This window comes from Oncorhynchus masou, chromosome 29 (assembly GCF_036934945.1).
Source record: "Oncorhynchus masou masou isolate Uvic2021 chromosome 29, UVic_Omas_1.1, whole genome shotgun sequence".
Taxonomy (NCBI): domain Eukaryota; kingdom Metazoa; phylum Chordata; class Actinopteri; order Salmoniformes; family Salmonidae; genus Oncorhynchus; species Oncorhynchus masou.
The window spans coordinates 53857348-53881415 of NC_088240.1; the positions used below are offsets into that span (position 1 = coordinate 53857348).

At 43.8% G+C, this 24068-nt stretch overlaps 2 protein-coding genes across 10 annotated transcripts in view; one reads left to right on the forward strand and one right to left on the reverse strand.

Moving 5' to 3' along the window:
- LOC135520005 (protein dopey-1-like) overlaps positions 1 to 5336 on the reverse strand; it is a 38115-nt gene extending 32779 nt beyond the window's left edge. For all 7 annotated transcript variants that reach the window (XR_010452334.1, XM_064945310.1, XM_064945308.1 and 4 more), the window contains exons 1-7: positions 4959 to 5336; positions 3448 to 3643; positions 3060 to 3241; positions 2481 to 2651; positions 2084 to 2273; positions 1597 to 1695; positions 1197 to 1296 (exon numbers count right to left, since the gene is read on the reverse strand). Coding sequence is in view for 6 of the 7 variants with exons in the window: in XM_064945310.1 (XP_064801382.1) it covers positions 1197 to 1296; positions 1597 to 1695; positions 2084 to 2273; positions 2481 to 2651; positions 3060 to 3241; positions 3448 to 3585 (880 nt within the window). In the remaining variant the exon portion in view is untranslated. The remainder of the gene's footprint in view (positions 1 to 1196; positions 1297 to 1596; positions 1696 to 2083; positions 2274 to 2480; positions 2652 to 3059; positions 3242 to 3447; positions 3644 to 4958) is intronic.
- Positions 5337 to 5377: 41 nt separating this feature from the next.
- On the forward strand, positions 5378 to 24068 carry ube3d (ubiquitin protein ligase E3D). Of its 3 annotated transcripts, XM_064945313.1 has the most exons (11): positions 5378 to 5708; positions 8832 to 9037; positions 10107 to 10197; positions 10619 to 10853; positions 11667 to 11739; positions 12119 to 12197; positions 12442 to 12550; positions 12695 to 12882; positions 14362 to 14500; positions 18417 to 18443; positions 23679 to 24068. In XM_064945313.1, the coding sequence occupies exons 1-10, from the start codon at positions 5632 to 5634 to the stop codon at positions 18435 to 18437; spliced, it is 1218 nt and encodes a 405-aa protein (XP_064801385.1). In that variant the 5' UTR covers positions 5378 to 5631; the 3' UTR covers positions 18438 to 18443; positions 23679 to 24068. The 3 variants fall into 3 exon arrangements, with proteins under 3 accessions (XP_064801385.1, XP_064801384.1, XP_064801386.1); XM_064945312.1 differs by lacking the exon at positions 18417 to 18443; XM_064945314.1 differs by lacking the exons at positions 18417 to 18443; positions 23679 to 24068 and having other exon boundaries at positions 12695 to 12926; positions 14362 to 14444.

The window sequence follows — 24068 nt, forward strand, 5'->3', positions numbered from 1 at the left end:
GCAAGTGACAAACAGCCAAATCACTAGCCTATGTCAATCTACTATCCCCTCCATAGTAGAAAAGTTGACCTATTCTATTGGTCATCTTGTCGTTCTGTGTGAGAAAGAAATAACCTATTCCCAACAGACGCTGGGACTGTTGTGGGACGATAGAGCCTAAATTCATACAAAAAAAAGCAAAGATTCCGGTGCAACAGTTGAGCTTAAAATGTTGATCAACTTATTTCTTCACATTATAAGCGCAGCAATGTGCACAAGGCAGCAGGTTAGGCGTGAATGTTTGTTACATTACGCAATTAATGGGAAAACACAGTGGCCGAAAGCTCAACGCACATTCTAGTGGTTTCATGTGACAGGGAGAGGGGATATCTAATATGCAGCCTCTAGCATGGGTTGCTAATATAACTAGGATTGTGCCTTTGACTACTGGACAACGAAAGAAAGTTGAAAATACCTGCTCTTTCCGTGACAGACTAACCAGGTGAATCCAGGTGAAGGCTATGATTCCTTATTGATGTAACTTGTTCAATCCACTTCAATCAATGTAGATGTAAAGAAGGATTGTTAAGCCTTGAGACACAGATTGTGTGTGCCATTCAGAGGGTGACTGGGCAAGACAAAAGACTGAAGTGCCTTTGAACAGGGTATGATGGTAGGTGCCAGGTGTACCGGTTTGTGTCAAGGACTGCAACGATGCTGGGTTTTTCCACACTGAACAGTTTCCTGTGAGTATCAAGAATGGTCCACCAGCCAAACGACATCCAGCCAAATTGACACAACGCATTGCAAATTGGTGTGACACACTGATGAAGCCTGCCTTCCACTCTCTATGCCTTCGCTGTTTGAGATGATGTAGCAGCAGCTATCGCACTGTCTGACAGATTCTCCACTAAAAGGCTCTGTGTCTGTATGCTGTACGAATGTGACAAATAATATACTGTACACGCACCAATTTAATTCCACTAAATTATGTAAATTAACTTAAAGACCGATAAGCATGACCAGTGAAATGTATTTACATAGACTGGTATTTCCATCAATGAATAGGCAAAAAAGCATTATTTCACAATGGGATTTTTTTTTCTTCTTCTCCTGGACAATTGGCCGTCAATTTTATTCATCGGATTTTCTAAAAAATGTGTCTGCCAACAGCCGGCTAACGGAAACCTTTGCATGTGCATGAATGTGTCTTTTACCCAGCAGCCAGGCGTATAGTCTGCGGTTGAGTGACATGTCCCTCCTCAGAACCACGTGCAGCGCTGCAGAAAGGATCCGAATCATGTCTGGACGGGTGGCCTGGAACAGCAACACACACAACAAAAATAAGGAAATAATAGGAGATTTCAGATGAGTTCTGACTTCGAAGAAAGGATGCCGTAATTTGGGCTGTTTGGGCTCTGAGACACATTGTGCTTCGATGATTGAATAGAGAGGTGAACGGCCAAACAAGCATCCTCTGAGTCACTGCATGCTCTCTCTCCCTCTAACTGGATGTCAGATAGCCTCATCATCAAGAATGGCCAGTTCCCAAAAGTGCTGTGACTGCGGTCTTGTGTGCTGAGCAGTGCTGACAGAGTTGAGCATATCTGTCCTTACCTGACTCATGTGAAATGGGAAGCAGAAGAGGATCAGGTCCAGGGTGCTCCTCTGGACCAGAACACTGGAGTCCTGCACCGATATGCTGACTGCCTCCACCTGCAGGGAGCGACACAACACACAGGGTTAAATCAAGCCCCATTTACATCTATTTATCTAGCAAATAAATTAGTGAATATGTAGAATTTCAGAACAACCAGACTTGGTTGACTACTATTGCATTTTTGCTTGTTCTTCAGGAAAAAATTAGGACCCGAAGTTTTTTCCGTTTTTTCTTTTTAATTAGGGAAAACTTCTGGCCCAGTCAATACAAGTTCACGTGACATAATTTCTCAGTCTGCATCATGAATACACTACTAATGATTTCTAAATGTTCCCCAAATACAGGCACTTAAAGCTCTACTTGGTGTGTGTGTGTTTTTCTTGGGGGGGTTGGGATAAAGGAAAAAGATAAGGGTCTCTGAAAACGATTCTTCTTTTCGTGTACCATGAGCTCGATGTCACTGCCCATGACATAGAGCTGGTCCTCCATGGAGAGTTTGCGGTTGAGGTGTAGCAGAACAAAGGTGACCCCGGGCAGGCGCACGGCGGGGCTGGTCAGGATGCTGCCCCAGAGGGCGCTGTAGAAGGCCGACTGCTCCACCGCCACAGCCACCTTCTCCAGCAACGTGTTGGTCCTGGAGAGGATTGCATCGAATTGAAATCAATTAATTTGGGTTGCATACATTGACAAGACAATTGAATCCCAGATTATTGAATTGTTACTAAGGTTGATTCTGACTGAATATATATATATTTGTATTTTTTCTCTCGTAATTAGCAATTCACTTCATTCAATGACATCCATTTCTCTTTTTCTCTTTCTCCAGCCCTCCATCTCTTACCTATCATAGTATTCAGAGCCCTCCTCCAGGCCTGGTAGTACCCCAGTCAGCAGCCCCTGCAGGCCAGGTTTGAGGGTCTTTCCCAGGGGCAGGTAGTAGGTCTCATACAGGCCCAGCAGCACTGGCTTCACAGACATAGCAGCATTGGAGAGTAGAGGGAACAGCCCAGAGCTGAAACAGAAAGCAGGGTAGAGGTTTTCGGTGTTGGGGTAATAGAGTAAAGGGGAAATTATAGGGTTGATAGGTCAACTGAAGAAAAATAACTATTGAACAAAATCCACATGCATTAATTGTATTATCTTACTAGTTCAAAGGAGATGGATTAAGGGTAAGGCCCTGCGATAGACTAGCGTTCTGTTCAGGGGGTGTACTTGTACATCAGGCTGCCTCACGCTATAGAAACAGGAGAAACATGCCTCTGCCCTATGGACCATTCTGGCTTGGACAAGGCGTATTTACTTACTTTACTAGTTCACATTCAGTTTATGACATGTTCACCAGTTACAATAAAGCTACTGCACTTCTCTACTACTACTAATGTCCTAAACAAGTGTTGACATCCTGTAGCCTAGTCAGTACCTGTAGAGGAAGAGGTCTTTGGCCAGCCTCTTGGGCCCTATGATCTTGAAGATGATCTCGTAGGTCTCCAGGGCCTTGCGGTGCACCCCGCTGGGCAGAGCTGGGTGGAGGCATTGAGCCAGACGCTTGCCTATCGTCAGCTTCTTGGGCACCACCTGGTACTTGGCATTGCTTTGCAATACCTGAGAAACAGATTCAAACATCAGACATGGGGTACCAGATCAATCTACATCTTTCCACAATAGCTGTCGGTAAAAATATATGCATTTAGTGCATTAGAGACTATGCAGATCCAGTTTTAATTGCGGATGTGTTCATTGTGTATCCATTCCAAACCAAAATGTACATATGTGAAATATCCAAAAAGGTAAATGTTTGTGGTCATTACCTTGTTGAGTTTGCCCAGTGCAGAGATAAGGTCTGCCCATTCACTGGAGTACTCAAAGTTCTTGAGGGCCTTGTCCACCGCCGCCACATAATTCCTGTACTTGGAGTCACTGAGCAGGTCCACTTCCTCTGCATTCATCCTCCTGGGTGGTTATTCAGCTACTTGCCAACACCAGGCTCACATACACACATCACACCTGGAGTGAATGGGGGGGGGGTATCGTTACTCTGAATCATAGTGAGTGGATTAATCAGAACTTCACATATGGAAGCGTTAGTCTCAAACTACATGTGTCCTTAATGTGCAGGCCAGCGCCAGTCAATCTGTCAGAATGAGAGTTACAGAGGAGAAGCACATGGGTTGACGATGGTGCACAGATGGAACCGTTTATTGACCAGTCATGTACAAATGACAAATGTGAATTAGGAGCAAAGTCTGACAGATTACAAGAATTTGATAAGGTTAATGTTGGTATGTGAAGATAGTGCTAAATCATTGGTGTCTTCTTCCAGACATGTCTTAGTGAAACAGATGCCTTGGGGATGGGAGAGGTAGATAGATGTGCTTCAGCAGACAATATAGAAGTCAAGTGAACAAAGAGATGTACATGAGAGGGTTGGGTTCCAACTACAATCAAATCACATTTTATTTGTCACACGCTTCATAGACAACAGGTGTAGACTAACAATGAAATGCTTACTTATGGGTTTATTTCCAACAGAGCAGAGTTAAAGATTAAAAATAAAGTGGCACAGTGAACAGCAAATAAAACGAGTAAAAATAACATGCCTATATATTAGGGAGTGCCAGTACAATGTCATCCTTTCACCAAAAATATATTTTTTTTTCATGGAATTTTTATCCAAGGCAGAAACCTAAATTCCTCCCACCCGGTAATCAGGGAAGGGACAGACCTGAGTGGTACAGTACATGCATCACATGCCCAGTGCCTCACAATGAAATGTGTTCTTGGTGGGGTGGGCGACACAGGAAACTAAATTACAGCCCTGGTCTTTGTAGTTGCAGCTATATGGATCTCTAGCTAGTTGTCACGAGTTGAAATATTTGGCAAGAGACAGCCTAATTTTAGGACGACACACCTACTAGATATACTGACAAGAACAATAGAACGACATGCAAATTATAAAACGCTAGATCAAACTATCTAGCAAGTCATCTATTTAACAAGATGGATACAAAAAAAATATATAAAATTAAGTTCTATAGCCAACAACGTTAAACACTTATCAAGGCATCGGACATAACTCGCAACCAAACATGAATGACATCACCTATCGTAATAGGTCCTGCGTGGTCAGCAATATCGAAACCTGCCCTCCATGTAAGTTAAATGTGCTAGCGTGCTAACTCAGCGATACAACACCCAGGTGGCTACAATAGTACCAAGTAACTTAGTTAGACGTAACGTTACAGCCTGAATAACTCCCGAGGTTGTGTCCCGAAACTATCGTCTTATTTATCGGCCGCGACAGCCGACGATAAATGCTTACCGTTAGAAGGATATTTGTAAACCCACACTGTCAGTAAATGTATCCCGCTTGACGAATTAAAAATAAAATAAAAATTCAGCCTGCGCCAAATGGCTCAGTGGGAAATGTATCCTTGATAGCTATGTCCGTATTATTGATGATGTTGTTGTTGCTGCTGCCGGGCCCCCGACGTCGACTCGGTTAAACCGTGTCACTTGTCAAGTAAGCATACAACGCTCACGGTTTAAATAATAAGTGTATCCTACATATTTCAAAGTATCTATGTCTTTGCTTGAAAAACAAACCAACATCAAAACCACACCTGCCCTACGTTCAGGTTCACAGAGCCAAACAATCGCGTTCACAGTTGTCCCAGACTGCGTTGCAGACTGCTTGCACGTCTCCTTCTTTTGTCCGACTGCAATCCCTCCTGGCGGTAGAAAGGTTCCGGCTCGTGTTGATAGCTAGTGAAATATATGCCGTAGAAGTCTACGCTGTTTTACATTTATAGCCTGATGATTTTTATTGCTACATTTGCTTTAATTCGCCATACTGACAAATCAGATGTACGAAGCCATTTCGCTTTGGACTCCGTTACCTCTATTAGAGCGAAAAGTAAACTGCACGTGTCTTCGTTGTTAAACCAGGTTAGCCAGCTAGCCATTGCGAGCAATAGAAGATAACGACACACACCATGGGCGAAAATGACAAAGGAGCTGGAGTGTTTCTCGAACTAAGGAAGCGGCTGCAAAGTGGTCTTCTTGTTCTCTGGTAATTATTTGCGAAATAGTTAGCTACCACTAGCTAGGTATCTAGTCCTAGCTAATGTCGGCTGGTTGCGCTAGCAGGACAGGATTGAGGACGCATTCCTGCCGTGAACAGACGCATATAAATGTATTTAACATCTCAAGGACCACACACACATGTGACTCTTAGCTTACATTTGTACAACATCAACTCCGAGCCCTACATCAGGGACTTCATCAGGACCTGGATGATTTTGGGTCAACCACGAATCGTTTGGGCTGCTGCAATGGTGTAAAACAATTGTACTACTGTTCGTCAACTAAATGCACCACTCCGGTTATAGAGCGGTGGTAACGTATAACACCCGAAGTCATCCAACGGTTATAGTCAGGGGTGTTGTGCTGCTGGTGCATAACGACGTTCGGCCACTTCTCGTGACGGTGATATGTCTCGCAAGATCACTTTGATGATTTAATTAGTATTCTACATGACAAACTGAATATAATGGCATAGATCATGTCCGGTTACTGTTATACCAAAAACACCTATTTTTTATGTCAGTTTTAAGATAATCGTGCTGAAGTTGTTGCATTTTTTTTTGTTCTGTTGGAACTCAATCTGCTAGAAAATTCGATTAAATAGTAGTTAGGCCGGTTAGCCATCCCTAGAAGGTCGAAATGAATATTCCCATGGAACGGATTGGGATTAAATGGTTGGCATGCATGCAGCATGGGTGTTTTAATATGTAAAACGTGAAGGATTATCATTCACGAACGAATCGCGATGACGGCCTAATTTATAGTAATTGGTGTTTTAGGATTTAAACATAGAGCGTTTTCCTTGAGTCACGTACATACTGTGATTGCCTACACGGTATAATCGTGTAATTTGGATGATGCATTGTATGTATATTCTAAAATAATTTTTATACAATAGGCTTCATATCGGTGCCAACTTTCATTCAGGAGTGACGTAATACAAAATTGCGCTCCGTTAGGCAACCTAAAATATTGCACTACACCACTGTTTATAATAAATGCAAAGGCATTGTCGTTTGTGGTCAACTGATAATACCTGCACCGTTTTGATTGAGACAGCGTCATTGCCTCTCTTGGGTTACGCATGGGAGCTCATCTTGATAAATCAGTCAAATGTCCGATTTTTGTATTCAGTGAATCTCCGTTTGGATATTTGGTTACAATTAGGCTGGGAAATATTAGCCAAATTCAGGTGAGTGCTGATCATCTTTAGTCTAGCAAATGAAAGCAATTCAGATATTATCTACACACACACACGTACATTAGTCCTACAGCCTACCTGTTGAGCTTCGCTGATGTTTATTCATCTATTGGGCCAACATGTTCTCATGGGTGTAATGTTATATTTTGACACCAGGTGGGGTTGTGGAGTAGGAAATTAACATTTTCATCAAAAAAACATTTTCAATCAAAATACATGGGCCATTCAAGCTGTGGCAGTGAGTCAGACTTAACATGGATTGGAGTCCATAAAACATTGGCGTAAATCATAATGCTTTGTTTTAATAGGGCTCTGCTGCTTTCAACTATACCAAAAGCAACATTAGGGCCCTATTCAGACTTGAGATAAGTTGACATAAATTGGATTTAAAAAAAATGTTGGCTTAAATCCATATTTTATGAATTTAATGAATCTTTCCATGTCTGAAAATAAGTGTACACTCTTCTCACTTAAGTGGCTCCCAAGTGGAACAGTGGTCTAAGGCACTGCATCTCAGTGCTTGAGGCGTCACGACAGACACCCTGGTTTGAATCCAAGCTGTAGACAGTTGGCCTAGCGTCGTCCGGGTTTGGCCGGTGTAGGTCGTCATTGTAAATAATTTGTCCTCAACTGTCCTTGGCTAGTTAAATAAATAAAAAAGAACAGAATCAACTGCCTTTGCGTAGGTAATTAAGACAGTTTATTTGTGAGAAAGTGTTCAAGTTAGCCATTGTTATGTAAATGCAGTCTGAAAAGTTCCAGTGGCTTGGCTTTTCCCCCAAGTGAGAGCAGGTCTAGTCATGGCCTAGTGAGACACGGGTGCTGTCCCGTGTAGCAGGAAATAGAAAACTCTAAGCCTTTCGGGTTAAACACTTGGGTAAATCCTGAATGAAAATGCACCATAAATAGAATCGTGTCCAGGTGCTGGATCCTTTGGGAGCCTCTACATTTGATACTTGTAAACATTGGTGTGGGATTCTGTAGGTTAGGCCTATAGCCTAGTCCGTGCTTTGCTGCATTGCCTAATTGTTCTATAGTTGGATAATATCTTGTTAAAAAGAGCAGGTTTACTGTTTAGAGACTCTTGTTTTACCAGTCGCTTGTGTATTGTCTGGTGTGAGAGGCTGCTACTGTGGTTCCTGGTTATAGTTCCTTCCAGTTGTTTGCTGTTGCTTCCACCACTCGGTTGGAAGTGAGAGAATTCAATTCAGCCAACCAAGTTGTGATTTTAAAGCAGCCTTCGCTGGGTAATGTTTTTCTTCCTGGGGGACAGCACTTGTGTCAAGCATGGACAGAGACGCATTGCATGGCTAGTGAAAATAATTGCATCGAACCCAGAGATTGAGCAGAGGGCAACGTATCTTCTGTGCATCAGGGTTGTCACTGCAAGAGAAAGAAAATCTGGATTAGCCAAACATTGTACATGCACTTTACCCCCTTTTTTCTTCCTTTGTCTCACACACACATACACACACAATATATCGCTGTATTTCTCGCTCCCTCTTATCTCTTCAGTTGGCCTACAGTTGTTTTCCTTTGCCCTTCTTCCATCAGAGCAGTGGGTGCATCCTCTCTCTCTGCAAACGTTCCTCTAACTCATTAGACTTCTACTTTGAGCTGAGACAGCAACAGGCAGGAGGTAGAAGGGGATAAGGACAAGTTGGAAGGTTATGATAAATGGCTTTAGTACTGTCACACACACACACACTGGTCTACCATTCACTTGTTTGTCATCCACTTGTCAAGGAACGCAGTCCCATTTGTGTCTCAGCCATTGCACTGAGGCCTGCCATTACGCTGAATCATTAATCCAATTGTATATGTTTTGTTACCAGGTTTACCTGTCCATATCAAAATATGACATGTTGCTGAACACCATGTCTGCCTGTCTGTCTGTCCCTCACTCAGGAGAGATGTGGCGAAGAGCTATGCAGAGGTGAGGGTTACAGGAGGAGATTCGTCCCTCCACATCCGGACTCCTCGGGGCCTGCTAATCGTGGAGCTGCCAGCAGGGGTCAGCCTCGTGGAGGGCTCCTGCAGGGAGGCACCTGAAAGAGGAGACGAGATACACTTCAGAATGCGCCTCAATGTGGACCAGCACACAGATGACACAGGTAATGGTGAGGCTAGCTGTATGGACACACACACACACACACACACACACACACACACACACACACACACACACACACACACACACACACACACACACACACACACACACACACACACACACACACACACACACACACACACACAACAAACAGAGACAGAATTACTCCCATGTAAATGTTTGTTTCTCACATATCGTAGCCTAATTACCATCTCCATTTCAGGTAAGACAGAACAGTATCAGTAGATAATTTCTTATTTATGGCTGATTATATAATATATTCTCATCTGGCTTGAGTCAGTTACTCCGTGGCTGTGAAGCCTTCCCTTGAACTGAGACAGTAGAGGAGTCCTTCTGTGTGTCACCTGTAGCCTGATCAGCCCACACAGTACTGATCTATAAAGGACTGAGTCATGAGCTCAGTAATTTGCCTGTCATGTCTGGTGCCTAAAACTACACCCACTGATGGATATATAGACACTGTGAATTTTTGACCTGAATCAGCTGTAACCTGATTTTTCGTGGAGTAATACTCTCCCATCTTCCCTGAGAAAGAACCGAGTGCATGTTTTGGTGCTACTGTGCAGGGAACGGAAAACAAAACTATAGTTTCTTATTGGTTCAGGGAGTCAGTCTGTTTTCTTCCGTTTGGTGTCAAATGAATACACCCCAGGTTTACTTTGTCTCACTCCATCAGGTCTTGCTTATATTAACTGTAGAGTCACTGCACTGACCTGGGAACCGGAGGAGATTCCCCCCATGTCTCTCTCCCAGAGAGAACGGCCCGTATCCACAAAAATATCTCATTCTAAGGGGGAAAATTGGATAAACACTGGGGTGGTGGCGGACTGGCAGAGGGGAAAGCAGCTTGGAAGAAAGGTGGCAGAATCTGTTTTTGAGCACTCCTCTGAAAAGCTTTGAGGATATGGGCCCAGACCCCTAATACCCCTTGGCCTTCATCTCTCTGTCTGCGTTCACTCTGTTTATCGACTTCTGCTCCGTCTCGAGGTGAAGCTCTTTTCCGCCGATAAGAGTTGTTTGTGTGCTCTGTGGCTACTCTCTCCTAACAGGGGCCCTGGGGAGTGTGATGGAGAGGCTGCAGGTCCGAGAGAGTTATTCCTTCCACTGCCAGTCCTGTGGGACCAGGGTGCTGGAGGAGAGGTGAGACGACCACAGGGAGGAAGTTGGTTTGTTGGTTCATTTACGTCCTCCGTAAATAAAGACACAGGAAGTGGTGCCGCTCACAGTAGTGGAGAAGATGGGTTCAGTGAGGGAGATGGATGGCTGTTTGAGCTAAAGGACGATGCTGTGCTCTGTCTCATCTCCCAATGTCATGTTGACATTGGATAGGTGGATACATGCACACCCACACACACCTGCCAAAACGTAGCGAATACATGTGTTTGTGACATTGGCACGGAAAATGGGTAAAATTGGAATATTGCCCAGCTTTCCCTGTTAATGCAAATATCTTTTTGATTGATTCATGCAAATAGGTTTTTGATTGAAGTTATCAATTGAATTCATCACAGTACAAATAGTCTCCATTATATAGCAATGTAATGTCATTGATTTTTCTCAGGGTGTTCAAGCGAGTGCTCCCTCTCCCCAACTGCAACTGGAGCTCCCTGGTGGATGACTGGTGCTGCCATCCGGACCCCTTTGCCAACCTGAAGCTGCTGCCCCGAGCGGAGGACTGTTTACTGGGCGACACTCACCTCCTTGTGCCCCTGGATAGAGGCTGTGAGGAGACACTCACCCAGGAGCTCAGCCCCATCACCAACAAAATGGCTGAGGGTCAAAATCAGGACACACCGGTGAGAGGAGGCAAGGGAGGAAGGAATGTCCATGGCAGAAGATCAATGCCGTTTTAGCCTTGATCATCACGTTGATGTTCGTTAGATACATAATTTAGGATTTTGGCTTTTCACTTCGCTCTCACTCCCTCCCCAATGTGCTGTATACTTACCGAAAAGTAAAGCTAAAACATTGGTCATTTTCAAAAGTTTCCCTCATGTTTGTCGGGAAGTGTACTGTAGTTACATCAGCAGTGTCTGTGCTTCAGGCTCCTTGTTAGTCTCACACTATCTGTATACCCCCCTCCCACTGGGCCTGAGACTGGCAGGATGAGATGGACACACTCTACTTCACAAGCAGCAGCAGCTAGCAGCACTCCCTTTTGAGAGAGGAAACTTGAGGAGGCGGGCAGACAGGCAGCACATCAACACACATCGTGAGCCACTTTAACCCGAGCCTATAGCCATGCCTGGTGTTTGAAGCCAAGCTTATTTTTTTCTCTCTGCCTCTCTCTCTCTGCCTCTCTCTCTCTCTCTCTCTCACTCTCTCTGCCTCTCTCTCTCGCTCCATCACTATCTGGAGTGGGATTGATTTCGCTCTCCATCTATTAGTCACTATCTGTGGCTCAGCCTGGGCCTTTTAGTGTGGCTGTGGTTCAGTGGATGGGAAGTGGAAAGAGGGACGAGGAGAAGAATTATGCCTGCCCATTGCTCTCTCCTCTTTTTAGGTTGTTTGATTGTGGTTATCGATTTCCGTTTTGGAGGAACTTAAATTAGAACTGTATGTTCTTGTCTTTTAGCTTTATTTTGTATTTTTCTGTTCTTTTTTTGTAGAAACCCAACCGCAGGCGTACGCTTGTCTCCTGTAAGAGCTGCACAGCCGGCCTAGGAGAGGCTGTGGCACCAGGTACACAACCGTCTTTATAGAATAGATACTGTATATTGTTTTAAAAAATTCAACAAGAATTTATTGATTTGCTATCATAATACCCAACGTCATACACACACATACACACAAACACACACTGGTTGGGAGCAGCACAGCGTCTACCTTAGAGTGGCACTACCGGAGCAATTTTAGGGCTTAACTTCCTTGCTCAAGGGCACAAAGGCAGTGAATGGCATGGGACCAGTAGCCCTTTATTTGCCAGTTCAATTCCCACTTGTATCATTTACCCTGGGACTTGAACCATAAGAAAGTTGCATTGCATTAGAAAAGATGCCCAAGTCAGGTTCTGTCTGCATGTGGGTTGGCTCAATAGTAACCGTTTCTGTAAACGTTGCAGGGATCCTGAAACTCTACATCACAGAGGTGACGGTGAGACCCAGTGTGGGAGACAGCCAGTTTGATACCTCTCCAGACAGGTAACTATGGTGCTGCTTCTCAGACTGGTGCATGTTGCTGTAACATCTGTGGATACTCATCCTCATCATTCGGATACTCAGCTTCTCAAAGTGCAAATCGATGTAAATCTATAGTTTTTCACTATGCAGATGCAATATATGACCTTTTTGTTGCTACAATGCCAGTGAGCGATGTAGAATATTATTTTAGACATAGCTAGGTAGAATTCTTATTGAGGGTTAACCATGCCCTACTCTTCCACAGGTCACTGTTCCTGGAACAGACCATAGCTGCCAGACTGGTGGAGCTGTCCTCCTCACAGAGCGTGTTTCGTTTCTCTATCCAGGCCTCAGATGGAAAAGCCTTTATATTGGTAAGAGGTGTGTGTGTGTGTGTGTGTGCGTGTGTTTGTGAGCGAGCTTGAAATATGTGAGACAGAGACGGTGTGTGCATTGGTGAAATGTGTGTGGCTTTAACAGAGCGGGTGTGAAGTGTTAAATAACCTTCTGATCTTCAGCTCTGGCTCCTGAACAGCGACTCCCTCATTGCCTCTTTCTCTGCCACTCCGTCATCGACTGTCAGAGGTGATGCTGTCACCTCTCCCGGCCACCGCCAGTGTTCTGAGCATCAATCACCCACTGAGGCTGGCAGCGCCGTCAAAGTTCTCTATCTCCCCTGTTCTTCCTCTGCCAGCACACACCAGGAGTAAGACAGCCTACATACCCATCTCCTGCTGCATTTCTGATAGAGTATGATTTTTTTTTTGAGTTGGGGGGTGGTCTTTCAGTGTTTGTTCAGGATATTTGACTATAACGGGTATTGGTACTATTGGTATTATTTTTATTATAAAATTGTATTTTGCAACTGAGAACAGAAATGAGTCACGGATAGATGTGGTAGGTGCTCCATGTTCCTCCGTGCTGAGTTCCCCGCGGGAGGATTCTTCTCTTCTGTTATGATTTCCTTCTTCCTCTCCCGCTTCACCTTTGTCTTGTTTTGCTTCGTATAACGTGACAGCCCCTCCAGCAGACTGGCAGCAGAGCTGTAATTAACAAACTGTAGATGAAAGGAGAGGACTCCTCTCCGTACGGCACTCCAGTACAGCGTAGCTCAGCACATCACCGCTGTTGACTGTGTGTAGGATGGGAAATTGCCTGCTGTTTTAAGTATGACACTGGCTCAGGGGTTGGAGAGCCCTGACCTACACTAGCTTAAACCGGATCACTCCTCCAACATTTTGGAAGAAAACAACGTGGCTGTTGGCTGACACAGCTTGTATGAAGGTGGGGAAGTGTTAGAGAAACATCTGTTTCCTCTAGGCCCTACATACTGTTACATACGTGACATTCATCCCTGACCATGTTTTAATTCAGTCAGCCGTGTAAGTCACTGAGCACCGTCTGTCTTGGTTGAACGCACTGGAGGTGACGTTGGAGATGCACGCCAGTAACGTGTCTCTAATTGGTGGGAGAATCAGTGAGCCTCTGCTTAATTGAATTATGACTGTCACCGAGGGCGATGACTTGATAAGTGTGAAGTTGACGGCTGCAGAACTAATCAAATTTCCTACCAGCGGTGTTTTCATTAGTACAAACCGTAGCAAAACATTTTGCTATGAATACGAGGGTTTCTCATTGGAAAAGTGCAGGTTCGTCCCTCCCTGTTTCGGCCCATTTGTTTCTTTTTGGACAATGGTTCCTAAACACTACACCCTTGGGTGACCGTTGAGGTTTTAACCAGCGCTGTGTGTGTTAGGATTTTCTTTACTGTAAAAGCAGTAGCATTCACTGTATACTAAGTGAGTGTTGCTTTCTATACTAAGGACTTATCAGCATTTTAACTCAGAGTGTCTGTCGCAGAGCCACTGCACAGATGGCCAAATGTAATGAAAACCTAGATCGCTTCCACGACCTGTGACAGGGAATCAATCCCTCCCTCAATTTCTCATTCCTCCATCCCTTTCAAACTCTCACTGTTCAACATTACCCAGTGATAGATTATAATGATTTGATTAGCATCGTAATGCTTCAAACTGGGATTTATGTCCCCTTGCCTAGAAGATGTGAACCTCGGGGAGATATTTGACTTTTTATGTATTATTCTGACTGATGCAGTGTTGTACATTTTCTCTCGGTCTCATTAATTTTCTTTCTCTCGCTATCCTTTATCTCTGTGTGGGTCCAGTGTTGTAGACACCTGGGAGAAGGACATCGGTGTCCACCCCCTAGAACTGCCCCTGACCACGTGCCAGGAGCTGCTGTCAGTGCTGACAGCCAGTACTTCCTGTCTCCCTCCGTCGCTGCATTCCATGAACTCCTACCAGGTGAGAGAGCCTCTAGGTAATGTAGGCAGAGCTTCTCCCTTTGGCAGGATGAACATGACACTGTTTGATTCCATATGGCTGATATCCATTATTTACAGCCTCTACCCTAGTAGCTATGGTTGTGACCATTTTATTTTTATTTTTTATTTTTTTAAAGCACATTTTTGAAAAGAGGTTCAGAGGGATTTTGTGACAAACTATTCTTAGAAGATGCTGGAGCACCACCAATACTGCTGGGCAGTCTAACGTTTTAGTGCCCACAACAGTCTCCTCTACAGTACAAAAAGGGAGAGTTTTCTTGCACCAAGGCAAGACTAGGAGTTGTAAACTTGGCTGACTTCACCAGGGACTCTCCAGAGACATTCCAGACAGTTGCACAGTAATTACCACCATTGTCTCATCCCTGCCTCTTTATCTGTCAAAGCAGCACTCACCTGCGAGCACGACGTCAGGTTTGAGAAGTTGAAGTAGCCTAACATAAAAAAAAAAAAAATTTAAACAAACATTTGAGCTCCTGCATATTCAACGTGGCTGAAAATAAGGCCACTGGCTACTGTCTCATTAAATAGTTATCATGACTCTGGGCCCTTTGATTAAAATGCTTACCAGTTACTGTTTTCACTTCCCACCACTACTATGTTACCAAACCTCTACGAGACTGCTTATTATATTTCAGCACTCCCTCTCTTTCTCTCCCACGCTCTGCAATCTCATATTTTGTGTTCCTTCCCTCTTTCACAAAACTCTGTTACTTGCCCTCTGGGTCTGTACAGGGGAGGAGGAACTCATTTTGACTCTGGCAGACGCTATCAATTCCACTTAGATGGAGGGGATTGGAGAGAACTTCTTTCCTTACTTTTTCCATTTATCTTCAGTTTGTCGTATTTCAGTCTGATAGGCTTGTAGGGTGTTAAGAGTGAGTCATTCTGTACATTCCAGGTGTTGCAATAAGTCTTTTTAGTAAAAATATATTTTCCAGAGAAACCATCAATTGTCTACAGTTGCGATGCCATACTCCCCCCGTGTTACCATATTCCCAAATAACGTTCATCACTCAGCGGGAAAGTCTGGAAATCGAGGATATCAATGTCTTGTCCTGACCGTGAGTGATTATGCTACTGCTGAAAAGGGACTCGTTTTAGGACGGGGGTACTTTAGACTGACTGCATGTCACTAAAATGGGGAAGAGACGAGCGGGACTAAGGGGAGTGATGAAGAGTGTCTGATTTAGCCACTTAAATACCTCCACTAGAGAGATGGATTCACTGCTCTGCTGTAGACCTAGGAGTACCAGAGAGTAATGTGATCACGTAGTCAGATAGAGTTACAGCGGATGAGGGCTGAAAACTCCCAAATTGATAATGTAGCCCTAATAGTGTGTGTGTGGGCATGTGAAATGGTGAGTGGGCCTTCCAGTGCCAGTCTATTGTGTTAGCCCGCCTAACCAGATCTAGCCTCTCATTACTGGAGGAGGAGGAATGGTGTGTTGTCTGGGATGTTGTGTTCCACCTCCGAGCTGTGCTGCGGTGTAATGGGGTGTAAAGTACTTCCAGTGCAGCGTGCCACCCCTGCCACAGCCCCCCTGCTTGCCAGCTCATTAATCTCCCACACAGAGAGGCACACTGGAAGATAAAAACTGGACAGAAAAAGGCAAGGGGCAACATGTTGGAAAAATGAGATCTATATCAAGTCTCACCCTGACGATGTCTTGCACACTCCTGTGTCGTATTGTTGAAACGATTTACCTCCCTCAGGTACACGTGCCTGAGGGAGGTAAGGGAATGCATGGAAAATGGGATTTGTCGGAAGAAGAATTCTCTGCTAACCAGCACTGTATTGTATTAGACTGAATGGCTTGTGACACTCAGTCAGTGTGGCTGGTCCCCATAATTTAGATTACTCGGTCAGTTGCTGTGGTACTCCTCAATCAGAATCCCTCAGTCAGTAGCTTAGACCACACTTTCAGAAATGCCTTATTCCCTACAGAACACAGTTTCAGTGTAGGCAAACCACTTTCACTTCAGCAGCACCATTCACACATGTCATTTGTGCCCCCTCCCAGTTATATTTCTCGTCAAGTGGAGTAAATAATATTCCCTCTGTCACCTCGCCAAGATGTTGAGTGTTGTGATAACAGAACGCCTGTACGAGAGCACCGAAGCTGAGCATTTAGCTTCTGAGGCTTTTCTTCTCTAGTCGTATCAGCCCTTTTTAATGCTGACAGATAAACACCCCGCTGTGAATACTACTACCTCTGACAGAAAAGAGCCATAGTACAGTGATGGAAAGGAAATAAACTGTACTGGCAAATCTCCCGGTACGGGAAGAAGTGTTTCTCTCATGTATCTAAAAAAAAAAAAAAAAAAAATCATATCCCTAGGAGAGTAGACGTTTTTCAACGAGGCGGGCTGAAATTGTATTTCCATTATTAGAATTTGTAACTGCGGTGAGCTCACGACGAAGCTGTGATGAGAAACCGTTTCACCCCTGGGTAGTACATCAGCACATCACAACTATTCTTGGAATGTAGCAGGACCTTATGTCAATAATAATTCGTTTAATTGAAAGTGTTTGTCTCACACCCAAGGTGGCATTTTCTTTTAAATAATAAAAACAATCCAAAAAAACAGAACGTGGACACGGACAAGAAACATCAGGTCCGGAGGACATGAGAACGGAATTAGCAGAGGTCTGTGAAAAGCTTTTGTGAACAGCACTGTCTTGAGCTGTGTTTTCAAGGAGGACCGAGACACTGCACTAATAATGTCTGGAAGAGACTCTACCATAATAGTGTGAGCCCTGTTACCTATAGTTTTATAGTCTGCTGCGGGGCTGCTGAAGGAAGACGGACCTGGAGGGAGTGAAGGGGGCGTGTATGAGGCAGGAGGATAGAACAAGGTCAGACAGGTACTTGTGTCCAGAGTTTAGGATAGGTTGGTAGGTGTGAAACAGGATTTTGTAGTTGATCCGTGACCATATGTGGAGCCAGTGGAAGTCGAATAGCGCTGGATTGATGTGCTCACGGGGGGAGGTGTGGGTGAGAATACGTTCTGGACATATTGTAGCCTGTTTAGGCACTTGGTAGCTACAGTAACAAAAGGGGTGTTTTTAAAATAAAATAAAACTGGATGAGTTGCTCAGCTGCAGGTTTTGATAGCATAGGTTGTAACCTGGCAATGTCTCAAAGATGGGGAAATTAGAATTTGACCAGACTCTTGATGTGGGCTTCAAACAAGAGCGGACTTAAATATCACACCCAGGTTGTGAACCTCACTGGAGGGGAGGACCTTGACACCATCAATATTAAGGCTGTAGCTGCTGATTTAGTCAATGATGATGCGAGTGCCAATCAAGACGACCTCTGTCTAAAAAGACATCTTCAGTATCGGTGTCCCTTCCACGGGACGGTTGAGCTAATCTAGGCTAATGCGATTAGTATGAGGTTGTAAGTGACAAGAAAATTTCCCAGGACATAGACATATCTGATATTGGCAAAAAGCTTAAATTCTTGTTAATCTAACTGCACTGTCCAATTTACAGTAGCTATTACAGTGAAATAATACCATTCTATTGTTTGAGAAGAGTACACAATTTTGAACATAAAGTTTATTAATAAACAAATTAGGCACATTTGGGCAGTCTTGATACAAAATTGAACAGAAATGCAATGGTTCATTGGATCAGTCTAAAACTTAAGACATACGCTGATGCCATCTAGTGGCCAATATCTAAATTGAACCTGGGCTGGAATAATACATTATGGCCTTTCTCTTGCATTTCAAAGATTGTTAAAAAAATATGAAAGAACGGTTGTTGTTTTTTCTTTGTATTGTCTTTTACCAGATCTATTGTTATATTCCACTACATTCCTTTCACATTTCCATAAATGTCAGTGTTTCTTTTCTCCTTGCTTCAGGGCCTGAGCCACGGCAGTTAGATTTGGGTAAGTCATTTTAGGTGAATATTTTAAAAAGGGGCTAATCCTTAAGAGGTTCTGCAGGAAACTAAACTGCATTGTCGGTGTTTGTGGAGACATACAGCTGAGTGTTGTCAGCATAGAAGTGAAAGCCCAGTCTGTGTTTCCTCAAAATGTTTCTCAGTGGCAGCATGTAGATGCAAAACAATAGTGGCCCCAGAACCAAGCCTTGATGGGGACACCTTGTTGGACCACAACTGTCTCACCTACTAGGACTGATGGCTACAAACTGGTAGCGAGCAGTGAGAGAGACACTGTTCAGGTCCTGACAGGCCCAGGTGCTTCTCCATGCAGTCCAGCAGGATGGTGTGGCTGACCGTGTCGAGTATGAGGATGATGGCAGCCTCAGAGTTAGCATTCATGAGGAGGTCATTGGTGGCCCAGTCTTGATGCTGTGTCTAGCTCTGAAACCCAACTGGAAGGGCTCAAGTAGGTTGTGAGTGGCCCGGGTGGTTTTGGAGTTGGTCAGAAACGGCACATTCGAGGAAGGAGCTTACTCTGGAATGGCAGGTTGGAAATAGGCCTGTATTTCTGGAGGTTGTTAGGGTCATATTCAGGCCTTTTAAGTACTGCTGTAACTGCAAACAATTTTGAGCTGAGGAGGGACACATCCAGGGATGAGAGACTTGTTGATCATTTCTGTGAAGAAAGGCTCTAGAGCTGGTAAGCAGGTGTTTACAAGGGAGGTGGGGTTAGGGTCAAGTGAGCAAGTGGTGGGCCTCATTGTTCTAGCCAGCTTACATCAGCTGCAGTGACTGTGGTGAAGGTGGAAGACCTTGACTCAGAGCATAGGACTGGGTAGATCAACTACAGGGGCTGGAGAGGACAGGATGGTGTTTTGAGGTTTTACGTTTTGCTTTGGAAGAAGCACAGGTATTTGTTGCACTGTTCTAAGGAGGCTGAAGTAACCAAATTGTTGTCAGGTTGGAGGAGCTTACTCGCAGTAAAGAACAGCACCCGGGAGTTACCACTGCAAGGTCCTGAGCAGTTGGGAGAGGTAGATTGCCCAAGCTGCATTTATGGTCTGTTTGTGTTCTTGCTGATGTTGCTCAAACATCTGTGCATGTACTGTTAGCTCAGTTTTCTGAAACTGTCGTTCTAGACGACGGCCCGTTGCTTTGAGAGAGTGTAGCTCCTCAGTGAACCAGGGAGAAGATTTGGAGAAAGACACCAGGTGGGTTTTCAAAGCAGCAACTTCATCCAGTATGGAGGCCAAGGCAGTGTTTATATTGAGCCGCAGATAGTTCCACAAGAAAGTCAGGTGAGTTTAGGAGGCCGATAAATCAGCACAGCAAGTACTGATACAGAGCCAGTGATTTTGAAAGCCATGCATTCAAAAGATGAGACAGCTGGTACTGGAGTAGACTTCACAGTGAATGTCTCGACCTCTATCAGTGATGTCATTCATTAGTAAGCCTTTGCTGTTTATGGATACATTTAAAAGCCTCGGTTGAATTACTTTGGAAGTTGCCTGAGGGGGAACCTGCAGAACTGGCCTTTGTCCTTTATCATCCACATCCGGTGTGCATGATCTACTGTTTGCATTGCGAGTGCACACAAAATATTTAAGTCTGTTCATTAGTCTCCTACCGCCCATTCGTCCTCGCCGTCTGCAGTTTTTCCAGAGGATCCCGTATTGCTCCCTGCACAGGGTTGTTTTAATATGTTCATAAACACCTGAGGAATCATTGGGTGTAGTGAGCGATAGTTGCTGCTATTTCTGTATCTTTTGGTTCAGCCTTTGGCGCAGTAGATAAGAAGAGATCTAAGGATCTGAGCTGGTATTTGAATCCAAATTATTAGCCAGAAGTAGTCAAATATATTAACTAATTTAATGTTGTTGATTTAAAAAAGAAAAACTAGATGTGTTAAATACAAAAAAAGTTTGTCATTTTAGAATGCGCATAAACACTTAATAATTAAGTTTGCAGGAGTAAACTACCAAGTCTGCCACTAGGTACTATTGCACAGGGATGAAAACTAGTCACCTTTCAGTGGAATTTGCTGTTTTGAATCCGAAATAGGTGACCTACGTGATTTGTGTAGATCTGATGAGTTTTTTTTGGGGGGGGGGGGGGGGGGTTGGGTCACTACTGGCTGATCGAGTGATGCGCGTTTGGAGCAATACTGGCTTTATCTAAAGCTCAGCCAATCGTTCACATAACAACAGAATGCAAAGCAGCACGCGACTGAAGAAAGAAGAGACAACCAATTTAGTCGTTACAACATCAGTGTGTGCTCTGGAAAGGCAGCTTGTCAGTTACAGCAGCGCGTCCCCTGAACGATAACGAGTAACACCATACCCAAACCGGCAGCTTGCAAATTGATTTTGTCCCCCCACACCAAACGCAATCACGACACACAGGTTGAAATATCAAAACAAACTGAACCAATTATATTAATTTGGGGAGAGATCTTAAAGCATTAAACATTTATGGCAATTTAGCTAGCTCGCAGTTGCTAGCTAATTTGTCCTATTTAGCTAGCTTGCTGTTGCTAGCACATTTGTCCTGGAATATAAACGTTCAGTTGTTATTTCACCTGAAATGCACAAGGTTCTCTACACCGACAATTAATCCACACATAAAACGGTCAACCGAATCATTTCTAGTCATCTCTCCTCCTTCCAGGACTTTTCTTCTTTGGACTTTTATATGGCGATTGGCATCTAACTTTCAGAGTTACCACGACGATGACCAAACTCAGTTCATCTTTCAATCACCCACTTGGGTATAACCAATGAGGAGATGGCACGTGGGTATCTGCTTCTATAAACCAATGAGATGGGAGAGGCAGGACTTGCACCGTGTTTAGTGTCACAAATAGAACTGACTTCTATTTTAGCGCTTGGCAACGCAGACGCTCGTTGGCGCACGTGAGCAGTGTGGGTGCAATAGTTGAATAACATGCATGTTTAAATTAATTTTGGTCAGCATGTTAGGTGAGAAGCCTGACCACAGAGACGGGGGTGAGAAGGTGATGAAGCATACTTCATGAGCTGTAACCGGAAAACAACTGGCATTTGGAAAGTTTGAGGTGAGGGAGAAAGTGTGGTGGAAGAAGTATTAGATTTAAGTATATAAGTCCAAAGAAGAAAAAGCCTGGAAGGAGGAGATGGCTATAAACGATTCGGGTTGACCGTTTTTATGTGTGGATTCATTGTCGGAGTAGAGGACCTTGTGCATTTCAAGTGAAATAACAACTCAATGTTTATATCACAGGACAAATTAGCTAGCGACTTAAAGCTAGCTTAATTGGACAAATTAGCTAGCAACTGCAAGCTAGCTAGCTAAATTGCCATAAATGTTTAATGCTTTTCGACTTGTCCCCAAATGAATATATTTGGTTTAGAGTTTGTTTTGATATTTTAACATGCGTCTTGATCGCGTTTGGTGTGAGGGGACAAAATGAATTTCCGCACGCATGCCGGTGTGGGTATGGTGTCAGCCCTTGGCAACACAGACACTCATTGGCACGTGCGAGCAGTGTGGGTGCAATCACTGAATGACGTGTATGTTAAAATGTATTTTGCAACGCACACGATGCAAGCGGTGATGTCAGCATGTAACCAATTCGCTATATTATTAACTAGTATACGAGTCCTTGCCGTTCCTCAAGTTGTAACGCGTTAGTTGCTTACTGGACCCTGGCAATCTGTGTGAAATGTTAACTAGTTAACGAACTAACCACTATCCGTTAACTAATGTTTTCCCTCTACAGTATCTGGTTAATTTTTGGATTGAGAGAATTAGGTGAAAATGTGCCGTTGCTTGTGAATTCAGGGATCAAGTGTAGCAGGAGCTGGGCCTGGTTTAACCTGGATGCCGCTATAGAGGTGAAAGGAACTCCACACACTTTCCCTCTTTCACACTTTTGCTGGCACATTGGAGAACAGATGTCCACAGGCAGAACGTGTACAATGTAATAATATGCAGTGTTGCCCAAAGATCGTTTTTGTTGTGTTGAACTTGACAGTAACACGTGTGCGTAAGTGAGGGGGGATTATAATTGTTTTTACTCAGTGAACGTTATTTTTGCACACATGTAGCCTTGTACACTTGATCGACGTCTATAGTGGCCACTATAATAGAGCAATTTGTGCCTGTTTGTTTCATTCTATTTCTACTTAAGATGGGGTTTCCCCCCACCCCCCAAGTGCAATATTTGTGTGTGTGTGGTCACAAGCGTTCTATTATAAAGGCTAACTGCAATATTAGTGTGTTTTTTTTCTCAAGACTTGAGAGTCATTTGCAGTAAAGTCTAGGCAACACATAACATTGGGTTGCTTTCTTTACATTTTAGCTGTGGGTTCGGTTCACATGAACCACTTTATATGACACACAGAGACTGATCCTGCAGATCATATTCTCTGTTTTAATTAGTTAAAACCTGCGTTTCTCCCTGGCGAGGATTTTTTGTTTGTTGCAGGTTTCAGTGCAAAAATAAAAAGGTCACCTTTTTGGGTCCTCACCAGCTTGCATCCCTGATTGCAACCATCTATCAATGACAGCAGCTGGTTCAAAGGTACATACTTGAAAGTGTTAACGTTAGAGGTTAAGGTTCACTCTCTTAAGTCAAAGGGAATTAATAGTAGCTTGTTTCTTGCTTCGTTTTTCCTTGTATTTTTCTTTGGGGGCTTAGCTATTTTGTAGCACGTTCACCTTTGGGCTTAATCTGCCGTCACAGACTAATTTGTTATCATTTGTGTTAATGAGTGTTGATGCGGTGTGCAGGCTGAGTCATGAGTTTCGGGGGGGAGCCTTGAGTGAAGCCAATGCCCTCATCCATCATCCCAATATAGCGGTCTCACAGGAGATCCAGTCAGGCAGAGCTGTGACCCTCTTCCAGGCAAACAACCAGGACTAGGAGATGGCTTTAAGTTGTATGTGTGCGTGTATGTGCAAGACCTGCACTGTTATGTCAGGCATCTGACCGTGTAAGAGAGGACAGGATGTGCCACGAGCCGACAAAATATCCACATTTCATCTGAACACATTGTTTACCTAAATGTCACTGTTTTTTCATTTGTTTTAACACAACCCATACAGTATACTCATCATAAGTCAGTTTCATTGTACGTGATGAAGATATTTTTTTTTTCTTGCTGTATATCTGAATCTACATATACAGGTGAGAAAAGTAATACTGTATCTCTTATTGTTACACTAGAGATCTAACCCGATCTGTCTGAATTGTTTACAGGTGGCGTACATGAGACTGTAATGTCAGAGGTCAAGAGCCATGGATCCACTCATCTTTCCTAGAGGGAGGATCAGCAGAAGAAACACTGGAACACTAGAGCACAGTTACTTATCTGTCTTAGGCTGTGTTCAAGACGCACGTAATGGAAAACCAAGTTCCATTGCCCAAGTTCAGCTGGTGCATACCTCCGAGTCGAGCATTCTCCTCCTAAAAGAACGATCATTCCGTTATACGGTTTGAAAAGGTTTCTTCAATTTGGTCCTACGGAACATGACCCTGATAGCTGCTGTAATGCAGACCATGTAAAAAAAAAAGACTTGTAACTAATCATTCCAATGGAATGACTGAGTTATTGATGACCTGCCCAGATTAAATAGTGAATCTGACTAA

Bases quoted from the DNA above. Each gene is read 5' to 3' on its own strand.
- ube3d (XM_064945313.1), top strand. From the start codon at position 5,632: ATGGGCGAAAATGACAAAGGAGCTGGAGTGTTTCTCGAACTAAGGAAG. The intron at 10,854-11,666 runs GTGAGAGGAGGC...CTTTTTTTGTAG, and splicing joins GTCAAAATCAGGACACACCG to AAACCCAACCGCAGGCGTAC. The intron at 12,198-12,441 runs GTAACTATGGTG...ACTCTTCCACAG, and splicing joins TTTGATACCTCTCCAGACAG to GTCACTGTTCCTGGAACAGA.